At 35.3% G+C, this 14,018-nt stretch overlaps 1 protein-coding gene across 9 annotated transcripts in view; it reads right to left on the bottom strand.

Moving 5' to 3' along the window:
* Positions 1 to 14,018, bottom strand: part of SSH2 (slingshot protein phosphatase 2) — a 248,250-nt gene that overhangs the window by 97,770 nt on the left and 136,462 nt on the right. The window contains exon 3 of one of the 9 annotated variants that reach the window (XM_079130760.1): positions 1,061 to 2,701. The exons of the other annotated variants lie outside the window; for them this stretch is intronic. Within the exon in view, the coding sequence (XP_078986886.1) occupies positions 1,061 to 1,188 (128 nt within the window). The 5' untranslated portion in view covers positions 1,189 to 2,701. The remainder of the gene's footprint in view (positions 1 to 1,060; positions 2,702 to 14,018) is intronic. 9 annotated transcript variants of the gene reach the window in all.

Genomic DNA, 14,018 nt, shown 5'->3' with positions numbered 1-14,018 from the left:
GCTGGGGATACGGTTCAGTGGTAAAGTACCCTGGGTTAAATCCCCAGTAAGTCTGCCCCAACCCACCCACCAAAAAGGTTAATAAGTAGCAGAGCTCTGACCAATTCTATTTAATTGCACACTTCAAAGTGAGAACCAGTTTCATGGGCTTGTGATCTGTATAGTCAAACAGAGTCTGGTGCGTGGAAGGGTCCCACACTTGGTTTAATGCTTGAAATTCTTTTTATTATTTTTATTTTTTGTAGTGCTGGGAATTTGAGCTCAGGGTCTTGTGCTTGCCAGGCAAGCACTCTACCAACCGAGCTACATCCCTAGTCCTGAAATTCTTAATGATACTTTAACAAGACCATGAACATTATTATGTAGCTGTCCTGCTGACTTATCTTTTCACTAGACTTGAGGACCAGGAAAATGACTTATGGTTTCAGGGACTGTGTGCAAGAACAACTGCTAACTTAAAGGACTGGTACTAAAAAGATGATTTTTAATCAAGCTGAGGATCACATATTTGTAGTACTTTAATTTTGAAGTTAGCAAAATACTTAGAAAAGGTAATTTAATTAAAACATGTTAGCCCTAATAAGAAATACACATGTTATTTTCCTTTCCTATTTTTTTCCTCCATCATATTCTAATAGACCAAAAAGAGATATTAGTAAATAAAATATCTGAATCTCATTCAATTGACTTTCTATTCTGAAACTCAATAAAAGATTCTTGAGACTGTGGTTGACTGTTGGTTTTTGATTTGATACATATGATCTCATAGTAAGCAAAGCAATGTTCCCACAAAAACCATCTCTCTCAAATATGAAATTGCCAATACGACCTGATTTAATTAAATCACACCCTTTCTAGACATTTTCTTTTTTGTTCCTGCTGATTGCAGAAACAGCTAGTAGCTTTTCTTTGGAGCTGAAAGGCTGAAGTTGATAAACTAAGTTTTTCCCAGGCTTCAATTCAGGTTTGGATTTCTGCAGGCCAGAGATGTTTTTCAACCCTTAAAGCCAGATTGACCCCCACATTATCCACTTTGACCTTTGAACTCCTTATCTGTCACCTTTGGTTTCTGACAGCAGTTGGAAAGGCTGGAGGCAGAGATCCACTCTCCAATGAACAAAGGCTTGCTAAGTAAAAGAGATGAGCTGAAGGCAGAGATAAGGTCTGAAGAGAAGGTGGTAAACTCATCCTCAATTCCAGCAACACGTCCAGGACTGCTGCCACTACAAAAAGTGAAACTTCACTCTAAAGCACTCTCCCTGTCTGTGATTTAAACACATACGTTCCATTAAGAAAGCTGGCTGCTTTCAGAGAAAGTCATGCAACCAACAATACCGAAGCCAGTACACACTATGGCTTCCTTTCTCCATCCTGCCTTGCTGTTTCTGTTATTTTCTTCCCCCCCCTTTTTCCTGTATATTTGCTACAGACCTCCATGGACACTGACTAGATAGGGTGGTAACATTCAAATCAAGAGTCTCTTAAAAACACTCTTTTCCTTTATTCTGTATTCTAAAACTCACATGGATTCATAGATGGAAAATTTTAGAATTTAAATGGCATATTCCCTAAAAAGTTAATCTCAATTTTTGTGAAATATGTTCATTTTAAATAGGATAAGGCAATTCTAACTTTATTAGTCTCTAGTATTAACAAATGAATGCATTTGATCATCTTTCATTTATGTATTTATTTTATTGTGGCACTGGAGATTGAATCCAGGGGTGCTTTACCACTGAGCCACACCCCCAGTCCTTTTTAAATTATCAGACAGGGTCTCACTAAGTTGCTTAGGGTCTTGCTAAATTGTTGAGGCAGGCCTTGCAATCCTCCTGCCTCAGGCTCAGGAATTGCTGGGATGACGGGCATGTACCACCTGGCCCAGCTTTGATCATCTTTTAAAATTTCAGTTATCATTAACCAGAGAGTACTATGGAAAATCTCAATGATGCTTAACACTCCCTAAAAAGAAAATAAAGAAATGTTTAAGGTCTGAGTTAATTTGCTGTAGGACCCTAACTTAAGCAAGCTTGTTGGCTCTAGAATTCTCTATACCTGAAGTGGTGGTGATTTTAGGATAAAATGAAAATATGAGCAACAAACCTAAATTCATAAACAGTATATATATGCTCAAAGCACGTTGGGATAATTAGCTTATTCATCTTAACTACCAATGCACTATTATTTCATCTTTAGTTCTACTCAGATTACAAATCAAAGCATTTTCATCCGTGCTTAAGTATTAAAGAGGGTCTCAAATGGCAATGACAAGTAAGAATCAACTGAAGAGAAAATTAACTTGATTTTACTTTTTATTACTTCAGGAATATTATACAAATTAATTACTAAAATTGCTGGTGGAGTACAGTACACAACTGATAAGCAGACTAATAATCTGTATCAAAACCTCTAAAATATGTAAATCCTTTGGTCTAGTAATCCCAGTATTGAGCTTTAGGAAATATGTGTGTGTGTGTGTATACATATATATATATATATATATAATTTTTTTTTAGGGACACATGCAATGATTTAGGCACAAGGACATTCACTGAGTCTTTGTTTATAACTGCAAAAAACTGGACACAATCAAAATGTTCAGTAGGACAAAATGTGAAATAGTTCAGTGGAAAACAAGTGACCAGTAAAAAGGATATGAAAGAAATACATTTCAGGACAATAGCAGGATGTTTCCAATATGCTAAAGTGAAAAAAAAAAAAAAAAAAAAGAAAAAGAGGTAAAGAGGTTACAAAGCAGTAGACACAGGGCAATCCCATTTTATTTATTTATTTACTGTGATGCTGAGGATCAAACCCAGGGTCTCACATGTGCTAGGCAAGCTCTCTACCACTGAGCTACAGCCCCAGTCCTGACAATCCGATTTTAAAAAGCATACACATACATGAGAAAAAAACTTTGATAGTGTTAACAGTAAATATTTTGGGAGATAAGAATAAGAGTAATGCTCGTGGAGGGGAGGAGAAACACAACTTGGTATTTTCTGGTTTTTCTATATTAAACATGCTTGCCAACAAATATTTAAAAATAGCTGCTGGGTGCAGTGGTGCCTGCCTGCAGTAACAGCAATTTGGGAGGCTGAGGCAGGAGAATTTCAAGTTCAAAGCCAGTCTCAGCAACCTAGAGAACACCTAAGCAACTTGGTGAGATCCTGTCTCAAAATAAAACATTAAGACAGGCTGGGAATATAGCTCAGGTGGTAGAGTGCTTGCCTCACAAGAATAAGGCCCTGGGTTCAATCCCCAGCACCACAAAAACACCACAACAACATTTAAAAAGGGCTTGGGATGCAGCTCAGTGGCAAACCATTCCTGGGTTAAAGTTCTAGTACCCCAAACAAACAACAACAGCAAAAACCCCAAACCCCCCAAAAAAGCACATTTTGCTATGTCGATTAGACCAATTTGATTTAAAAAAGCAAAAATAAAAAACAAACTTCCTCATCCAGGACAAAATCTTTTTTTCTTTTTTTAAACTCAGTGGTGCTTAACTACTGAGCAACAACCTCAGTCCTTTTTATTTTTTGAGACAAGGTCTCACTAGGTTGCTTAGGGCCTTGCTAAATTGCTGAGGCTGGCTTTGAACTTAGGATCCTCCTCAGTCTCCCAAACTGCTAGGATTACAGGACTGTGCCACCACACTGGGCAGGACAAAATCACTTTTAAGATGAGTAGGTGTGGTAGAGAATTGAAGTTATTAACAACTTTACTATGTATAAGGGTAGGCTTTTAAAAAGTCAAGAAGATTCTTGATGGGCACAGTGGTGCATACCTATAACCCCAGTAATTTGGGAGGCTGAGGCAGGAGGATGGGAAGTTAGAGGCCAGCCTCAGCAATTTTGTGAGGACCTCAGCAACTTAGCAAGGCCCTGTCTCAAAATTTGAAAATTAAAAATAAAAAGGGCTGGGGGTGGGGCTCAGTGATAAAGTACCCCTGGGTTTAATTGCTAGTACCCTTCCCACAAAAGTCAAAAGGATTCTCCACTTGGAAATTTCTCTGAAACTAATTTGTAAGACTGCCATAAAGAAAAGCATAACACTTGATATTTTTATTTTTTATTTTAATTGACAAAGAAACTAGTCTTTATTTTTTCTATATTTGTCTTTTTCCATATTTTTTATTGGTACATTATAATTGTACATAATGGTGGGATTTCTTGTTACATATTAACACATAGACATCATATAATTTGGCCGTTATCATTGAGATAAGATTTTTATTAAAAAGCATAAGTTTCTCATAATGATTATCATTTTCTGAAAATTCTCACAAGCATATAAAATGGCAATAAAATGAGAGAAAGTACTGATAGTGTGGTTACAGTGGACTTATCATAATTGAGACTGAGAGCCAGAGGGGTGAATAAGCTCCAACATACTAATGGCCAGAACTAAAGTGGGTTCCCTCCAGATAAATGCAAGTCCTTTCAAAGAAGTAAGCAATACAAGGTATGATTAAAATGATGGTCTTTCCTCTTTAAATTACAGATAACCAGTGAGTTTATAGTCCTCAGTTTTTCTCTAACTTTGAAAAAAAAAATTATACGGGGTTTAAATTCATTTGGTTAGAATCACTAGTCTCATTTTGCCATTTCTCTGAGTGTAGGAGCGTTATTAAGGCAAAAACACTAAATTTTTAGTAGCTGCAGTAACTCTTTTTTTAACTTAATATCATATTAAAGTGTCATCTGGGCTTAGTGTAACATGGCATGTATATATAGTTCTTAAAACTTTATTAACTTATACAATTATAGGCATACTATTTATGTAAAGGACTGCCATATCCACTACGATGACTTTCATATATAAAAAGCAGATTGCCTACATAGAAAGCTAAACCAGGTCATTAAACTGATAACCAAGCCAGTAAGAACAAGGAAAAACAGCAATCAGCACACCCTTCCCCTTATAGCTCATTCTACTATAAATATTACAAGACTTCTGTGCCATGGGAAACACTTTGCCTACCACATGATGCTGATGTAATAATATCTAGAGCTAAGCACCTGGAGGAAGCAGAGAATGAGATTTTGCTTTGGATTAATTGAATGTGTGTATTTTAACCATAAAGCCACTAACAGATAAGAGTTTAATGATTTCTGTTCTTATGTTGCCTGAGGGGATTTTACATTTGTTCTCTCAGCCATGGATACTGATTCAATAACAACAGATTTGCAAAATTGGCAGCCTGCCTAAATAAGCTATGTAAAGTCTGCAAACTCTGGTTACTATACTATGTACCCAGTAGATATCAGATTAAAAACTATGCCCATTTCCAATGGTAATTTTCTAAAGAAAAAAATCTGTCTGATTTGCCTTACCACAAGTGATTAATAACTGTCATTATTTGAAAACTTTCTTTTCAATATATGGCTACATATGGCTATAATATTTGCCACCAGGTCTCCCCGGCCTCTTTTTTAAACCATACAAGTATCCTTTACCATTGTTTAGATAAATCAAGACATTTAAGAGGGTCAGAAATGAAGGTCAGTGACCTAGAGCAAATCCTACTTCCATAAATCCTTTTTTCATTCTTTTCCGTGGTATTATAGATGGAACCCAGGAGCGTTCTCTGAGCTACAGTCCCCAGCACTGTTCCTCGCCACTCCACTTCCTTCTTTCAATTTTATTTTGAGATGGGTTCTCACTACATTGCCCAGGCTGGCCTTGAACTCCCAATCCTCTGGCTCAGCCTCTTCAGTCACGGTGATTACAGGCTTGTGCCAGTGGGCTTGGCTATAACTCCTTTCTTAATTGGTTTATTTACAATTCTTTCAAAAAATGATTTTATTAGTGCATTTCTTTTTAAAAATGATTTTATTAGTGCATTTCATTTTTATTAGGGATTCATTTTGACATATTAATCATACATACATGGAATATAATTTGCTCCATTTCAAATCCCAGTACTTCCACTTTCCCTACTCTTCCCTTGCCTATGTGCTGTGAACTTTGAAAGCACCAACTGCATCATTTGCCTGGCACTTAGTGTGCATGAATTGTACACTTATTTATCCTTTTACTGATAAGTCTTACCTAGTCAATAGACTAAGCATCTGGACTGTAGGAACCATGTCTTGTACAGTATTTCTTTTTATTTCTCACCCCTTATACAAAATAGGTACAATTATGATAATAATGAAAATTATACAATTTTTATCATCAGGTAAGGTGCCATTTTGTATTTTAATTCTCCTGTAATTTGGCTCATGTCAAAAAAGAAAAAAAAAATAGAAAAACTCCTCTATTTACTGACTGCTCACCATTGCCAGTATTTCACAAGTAATAATTTAATTCTTACAAGCATTATAAGTTCCATTTTACAGATGAGGAAATTAAGTCCTAGGGTGGATTAAATATGTTCAAAGTCACACAGCTATTAAGGGGTGAAGCTCTTAACTCAGATCTGTTTCATTCTAAACATCACAGTACTACTTTTAGGAACAAGGACAAACAACAAAATAGTCATTCTGAACATGTGATCCAAGAGACCTTTTAAGAGTTTTTAAAGAAAATGTCTTATAGGGTGCAGTGGTACATAAATTTGAGACTAGCTTCTTAAATTTAATGAGATCCTATCTCAAAATTATAAATAAAGGCCTGGGAATATAGCTCAGTGGTAGAGAACCACTGGTATAATCCCCAGTGCTGGGGAAGGGGTGTGTGTGCAGAATATGAGGATGTTCAAGGAATGTGATATTTTAGGAATTAAGTGTGATATATTTTACTGAGGTGAAGCTGATCTAATGAAATATACCCAAATCTTATCTGATCAAAGGTATTTCAAAAAAAAGTTCAGTTTCACTCATTGTTTGAAGTTATTATTTCACTCATCTCTTAGAAAAATTTACATTGAGAATTCACATCTCCCCATCAACAAGTTCTCACAAAAGGTCCCCACAAAAATTAAGATTATCTAATTAGAGGAAATTAAAAATTTCAATATTCATGAGAACTGGATAAATTTAACATTCAGAGAAACAGTAGTTTAAAGGGACACAGAACAGAAAACGGTCCTAAAGAAATGACATTTCTCTTAAGAGATCTCTAAGTGATAATTACTTAAAATCAGTGAAGAAAAGTCACAAACACTCTTATCTGATTTAGCTCCCATGGAGATCAACTGGCTTTTACTATACAAAATGCAGAGAACAGCACAGAGATGCACAGACAAGAGGCTGAGTTCATAAACATGACTGATCTTTTGCTGGGATGATGAAGAATGCTTAATATTGCAAAAAGATAAAGTTGTCTGTGGTATATAAACTCTTACACAGTCATTACAGAAGATAATCAATATAAATTCCATGATTAGGGCACTCAGGCTTGAAATAGCCTATTATGGATCATGAATAACGACGTGAATCTCGAGTAATATTAAATGCAGATGATAAAAGTAAAAATCACATCTGAAAATTTTATTAAACCTTCTTATGAAACATCTTATTTGATCAGGAAGATCTAAGTTCAAGGCCGGTCTGGGCAATTTAGTGACACCCTGTCTTAAAATAAAAATAAAAAGGTCTGGGGATGTATCTCAGTAGTAGAGCATTCCTCATTTAAATCCTTAGTGCTGCCAAAAAATAAAAACAAAAATTTAAAACTCTACAATTGGTTAACACTAAGGCTTATCTATAAGAGTGATCAAGTCTCTAGATTTTGCTCCTATAGCAAACATAATACGAAAAAAGAAGGGTTATAACCCCTCTAAAAACAGATTAATACAGAAAATGAAATTTGTTAAATTCACACAACATGCAAAAAGGAGATGGTCCCAAATTTGCCCTTTGTGGATAACACTAGTAATTTATTTACATATCATTGGTTATGTCCTTTTCAAATCATTGGAACACCTAAAAAGGCCTTGATTTTTAGCATATCAAGTTAAACATAATTAAGTTAGTGAAAGCAACATCCTGCCTCATTCAACAATGTAAAGCTAACTCTAAACCTATCTGAAACTAGTTAGGATATGAATTTTCTGCTTTCACTTCAGAAATTCAGGAAGAGTATAAAGTTCAGAAATTATGTGACAGCATCTATACTATTCTTCTTTAGCCCGAGGCAGTTGAACACATGGTAGCTAAAGAATGCAATTTTACTGGAAAGACCCAAGGAAAGGTGTGCTCAAAATGATCTGTTAAAAGTCTGAGTTTCTCAAATACTTCTGAGGTCCAAAAGCTCTTGGAAACAGACCGACATCGTTAATCAGGTGGCTTTGGGCAGTGGTTTCTCGGTGTAAGTTTAGAAAAACTGTCCAATTTCACAAGTGAGTGCAGGTGAAAAAGCTGAATAGTAATAGTTTAGGAGGGAGAAAGTCACTATACATTTATCTAAAAGAAATCTTGACTTGAACACATCACTACCTTACCATTCCTGTTCATCTTCATTGTGCAGATTTACTCTTCAGTTAACCAGGTTAAGCATGATTCCAAGAAGTCCAAAGGTGACAGCCCTCCCCACTTGGTTCCAATTGTTGCTCTACTGACTTGAAAGGAGCATAAGTGTGGATAAAATCACACAAACTTATCATCAATAATGAGAACATAAATGTACCTTTACACCCTGAAATTAAACCATTAACCTTCAAGGCCATAATACTCAGAAGATTCATTCCAATTTTTAAGGTTATATTCTCCAAAGATCAGAAATAATCACAAAAACAGTATTAATTTAGAATCAGAGAAACATCTTATGCCTCTTTTGAGAACTGAAATCAAGGGCCTTGTACATGCTAAGCACTCACTCTATCACAAAGCTACACCCCAGTCCCTAATGCCTCTTGTAAATATTATTCTCTCTCCATCAAGAGGTGGGGGGGAGCCCTTAAACCATAAATAAATGCCTAGTTTAAATCCCTGAATTAACTATTACTCTAATTGTATTTGCCCATTTCAGTAGAAGACCTAGATTTTTAATAGCATCATGGATAAGTTACATTTATTCAATGAGAACAAAGAAATTTTAAAAACTAAAAGGAAAAAATTTCATTATGTTTTAACATTTGGAAAACAACTTGGTTCCAGGCTTTAAAATACAGGTAACCCTGCTAAACAACTGTTTCAGAGTACAGAAAAAAGGAAAAGCTACTCATTCTACAGGTTAGACACAAGATGGGCAATGACAACACTAAAGATTCAACAAATATTTGAGACAAATGCAAAACCTTAAATATTAGTAAACCAAATCCAGAGGATGAAAAATAAAAAGGTATAGCTCATGATTCAACTTTAGCAACTCAATGTCAGTACATTACTAGAAAAGGGGAAAATATTATTTTAATAAGTGTCAAAAGTATTCAATGAAATTCAAAAACCATATCAAATTAAAAATCTTTGTAAATTAGCAATGGTATAAAATGCCCTCAACTTGACAAATGATCTCTTATACTTATTTACAAAACATAAAAGCATTCCTTTTACAATGGAAAATAAGACAAGCCCACTAGCACTGCACACTACATTACACTATAGGCCCTAGCCAAAGCAATGACGTTGTAAATACTTAAGAGACAAAACTTATATGCAGATGATATAAGGTTCACCCAGAGAAGTCAAGAAAATCAACTAAAAAAAATCTATCAGATTTACAATCAAGAAAGAGTTCAGGGCTGGGGAGATAGCTCAGTTGGTAGAGTGCTTGCCTTGCAAGCACAAGGCCCTGGGTTCAATCCCCAGCACCACAAAAAAAAAAAAAAAAAAAAAGAAAGAAAGAGTTCATCAAAGTGGTCTGATAAAAAGCAAATGTGAAAAGTGACAGTTTTACTACACTCCAGCAATGACTAATCAGAAAATGTTACGAGCTCATTCACAAAAACAACGAAAATTTTATAAAATGTCCATGAATATATCAAATATAGAATGTGTAACTACCTTATGAGGAAAACGATAAAAGTTAAATGAAGGACATTAAAAAAGCAATGAATAAAACACATACCACATTTCTCACTGGGAAGGCTCATTTCACAGAGCTGTTAATTCTCTCCAAAATGAATTCAGTAAAATATCAATCAAAATTTCAATAGAATTTTTTAAAGTCAAGCTGATTCTAAGACTTACCTAGAAAATAAAAATGGCTAAGACATTAAAAAGCAACAAGGAGGCAGGTCTTGCCATAAAACGTATCAAAATAAGTACTAAATCTGTAAGTAAAAACAGCATGGTATTGCTTTTTGTTTGTTTTTAGTACTGGGGATTGGACTCAGGGCCACTCTACCACAAAGCTACATCCCCATTCCTTTTTATTTTTTGAGTGAGGGTCTCCCTAAGTTGCTGAGGTTGGCCTGAAATTAGCATCCTCTGGTGTCACTGGTATTATAGGTGTGTGCTACTATGCCTAGCATGGTATTGGGTATATAAACAAAAAACCCAGCAACATAATCTGAGGATACAAAAGCAGACCCTAAGAATCAAATATATATTATATAAATCTAATATATATATACTTTTTTTTAAATTTTTTTTTTTTTTTTTAACAGGGAAGGGGATATCGGGAATTTAACCCAAGGATACTCTACCACTGAGCTACATCTCCAGCCCTTTTTTGAGATAGGGTCTTGCTAAATTGGCCAAGCTGGACTCAAACTTGTGATCCTTCTTCTACCTTTGAAATTCCTCTGATTACAGACATGTGCAATACCAACCAACTTATAAGAGTTTAATATATAATATACGTGGTATTTAAAATTAGCAAAGTAAAAATAGATTAAATACATGGTATTTGAATAACTTACAAACCATTTGGAAAAAGATGTTAAGTCTGACTCCTACCTAACAGTATGAATAAAAATGACTTACAGATGTTTTAAAGAGTAAATATTTAAAAATGTAAATATAATTGAAAAATTATAAAAATATTACATCCATAATCCTGGGAGCAGGTGAGGAGTTTTTAAACAAGATACAAAATTCTGAAACCATAAGCTACAATACTAACAGATGTGACTATACAAAAATTTAAAACTTTTATATGAAATGCTAACGGCAAGCAATTGGGGCTGGGGTTGTAACTCAGTAGTAGAGCGCATGCCTAGCATGGGTGAGGAGGCACTGGGTTAGATTCTCAGCAACACATAATAAATAAATAAAGGTTCATTCACAACTAAAAAAACTTTTTTTTTAAAAAGGCAAGCAATAAGATAGGAGAAGTATTTTTGCCTTGTATTCATAATATACAAAGAATATTAAAAAGAAATAGAGGGGGAGAGCTGGGAGGTGTATCTATCTCAGTGGTAGACCATTTGTCTAGCATACATGAGACCCTGGGTTTAATCCAAAGGAAGGGAGGAAGAAAAATACTAATAGAAAAATGACCAGAAATACAAACATGCAAATTACAGATGAAAAATGAAAAAAAGACCAATAAAATATAAAGAAATGCTAAACCTCATAGTAATAAGGGAACAATAAATAATTTAAGAATAGGGGCTCTGGAGTTAGAGTATGTTTGCATATTGGCTATATAATTTTAAATTTATAAGTTATTCAACATCTCTGTGCCTCTCATCTGTAACTCATGAGGTTGTTAAGACTGGAGAACGAGATAATATGCACAGTGCTTAAAATAGTGTCTGTCAGAGAATAAGAGCTCACTAAAAAATTAGCTGCTAATTAACGCTGTTATTACTATTACTAGGGGTGGTAAAGATATAGGAAAAGATATTTTTTTTTTGTACTAAAGACTGAATATCCAGGGACACTTAACTTTTGAGCCACATCTCCAGCCTTTTTTATTTTGAGACAGGGTCTTGTTATCTAGGATCTCGCTAAATTGCTGAGGCTTGTCGTGAACTTGTGAGCCTTCTGCCTCAGCCTCCAGAGATGCTGGGATTACAGGTGTGTGCCACTGCACCCAGTTAAGACATGCTCTTGTATACAGGTGGTAAGAGCAAATTGGAAAAGCCTTTTTTAAAGAGCAATATGGCAGTACGCATCACATTTTTAACATGTACATACCACTGGACCCAGAAATTCTGCTGCTAGAAATTTATCTCAAAAAAAGTTCAAGGGACCTAGCACTAAGTTCCATCCCCAGCAACAAACACAGAAATACCATACCCACCCATCCACATACATAAAGACACAAAGAAATATACATAAATAAAGATATATGTATTAGGACTTTAAGCACAACATGTAAGAGTTTGGGATTTTGAGAAGGGTAATGCTGGTTCAAGATTCAGTTGTACCAATAGTATGCCATGTAGCTCTGTGCAAATTACTTCACCATTATGATTTCTCTAGTTAATTACTCTATAAAATGTGGATGATGACTCGCCCAATCTGGCTCAGAGGAATACTTTAAAAAGGTAGTGGTTCCCAGACCAGCATCATGAATATCATCCAGGAACTTGTTAGAAATGCAAATCTCTATCCACATCCTAGACTTACAGAATCAGAAACTCTGGGCTTTGGGTAGCAATTTGTGTTTTAACAAGCCCTCCAGGTAATTCTGCTGCAAGCGTAAGTTTGGAGAAGAGCACTTGTGAATTTATTTGGACAACTACAAAATAAAACTGAAAGAGCCCTAGTATTATTACTAAAACAAAACATTTTCTGTTTTCAATTTCATGAAAAGGTATATTTTGCATAACTATCTCAATATCCTTCTTTATTACTGAGCTCGTTTAGAAAGCACAAATGTGCGGGCAGGAAGTCAAAATCATATATGAAACCAAGTAAATAAATACAATTGTTTTAGGTCAAGGACAAAAAACACAAGGTAACAAATCAATGTCTCAGTGCCTAAATTCTAAGACTTTTTTTTTTTTCTTTTTGACTCAGGGTCTCACTCTGTTGCTCCGGCTAATCTTGAACTTGTGATCCTCCCCAACTTCCAGAGATTACAGGTGTAAACCACTATGCCTGACAAGTTCCAAGTTTTTTTTTTTTTTATTTTTTTTTTATTTTTTTAAGTACTAGGGATTGAACCCATGGGTGTTTTACAGCTGAGCCATATCCCCAGTCCTTTTTATATTTTGAGACAGAGTATCGCTGAATTGCAGGTTGTCCTTGAATTTGCCAGCCTCCTGATTTAGCCTCCTGAGTCCCTGGGATTATCATCTTGCCTGGCCCTAAATGATTTTTTTTTTAATGATGATGAGTTGGGCAACACTATAAATGTTAAACAAACATGACATCTAAAGCTACACTAATAAATAGTTTCAAAGTGAATTTCATTTTATTTATTTTGGGACCAGGGATTGATCTCAGGGGCACTCGACCACTGAGCCACATCCTCAGTCCTATTTTGTATTTATTGAGAGAAAGGGTCTCATTGAATTGCTTAGCACCTTGATTTTTGCTGAGGCTGGCTTTGAACTCAAGATCCTCCTGCCTCAGCCTCCCAAGATGCTGGGATTTCAGGCATGTGCCACTGTGCCAGGCTCAAAGTGAAATATATAGCAAGTCTCTTTTAAGAACAAAGAAGCGGCAAAAAAAGACAAAAATGAAAGAAATATTCTGAAACATTTTAAAATAGTTTTTTCTTTTAAAAAAATTCTTTTTCTGAAAATTCTTCGAAAGTTTATCTACCTAACAGTAAAACTCCATATAGCAAATACATTTTTTTTTTAACTAAAACTGAAGATGTTGGCAAAGATAATTCCTAAGACAGTCAAAAAGTGACCCTGCGACTACTAAGACAAAATATCTTTCTTTTTGGTACTAGGGATTGAACCCAGAGGCGTTTAACCACTGAGCCACATCCCCAGCCCTTTTAATTGTTTTTTTAAGTTTAGAGGCAGGATCTCACTAAATTTCTTAGGGCCTTGCTAAGTTACTGAGGCTGGCTCTTGCAATCCTCCTGCCTCAATCTCCCAAGCCACTATGATTACAGGTGTGCGCCACCGTGCCCAGCAAATATCATTTTTATAATGGTTAGGAACACTGGCCTAAGAAACAGATCTGGATTTGAGGGACAGTTTTGTTACTTACTAGCTATATGGTCTTGAGCAATTACTTCTTTAAGCCTCAGTTTCATCATTTGTAAATAGAATT

Source organism: Sciurus vulgaris (assembly GCF_902686455.1).
Source record: "Sciurus vulgaris genome assembly, chromosome: 3".
Taxonomy (NCBI): Eukaryota; Metazoa; Chordata; class Mammalia; order Rodentia; family Sciuridae; genus Sciurus; species Sciurus vulgaris.
Note: the sequence above shows the minus strand (reverse complement) of the source record. Positions and strands in the feature narration are given on the sequence as shown.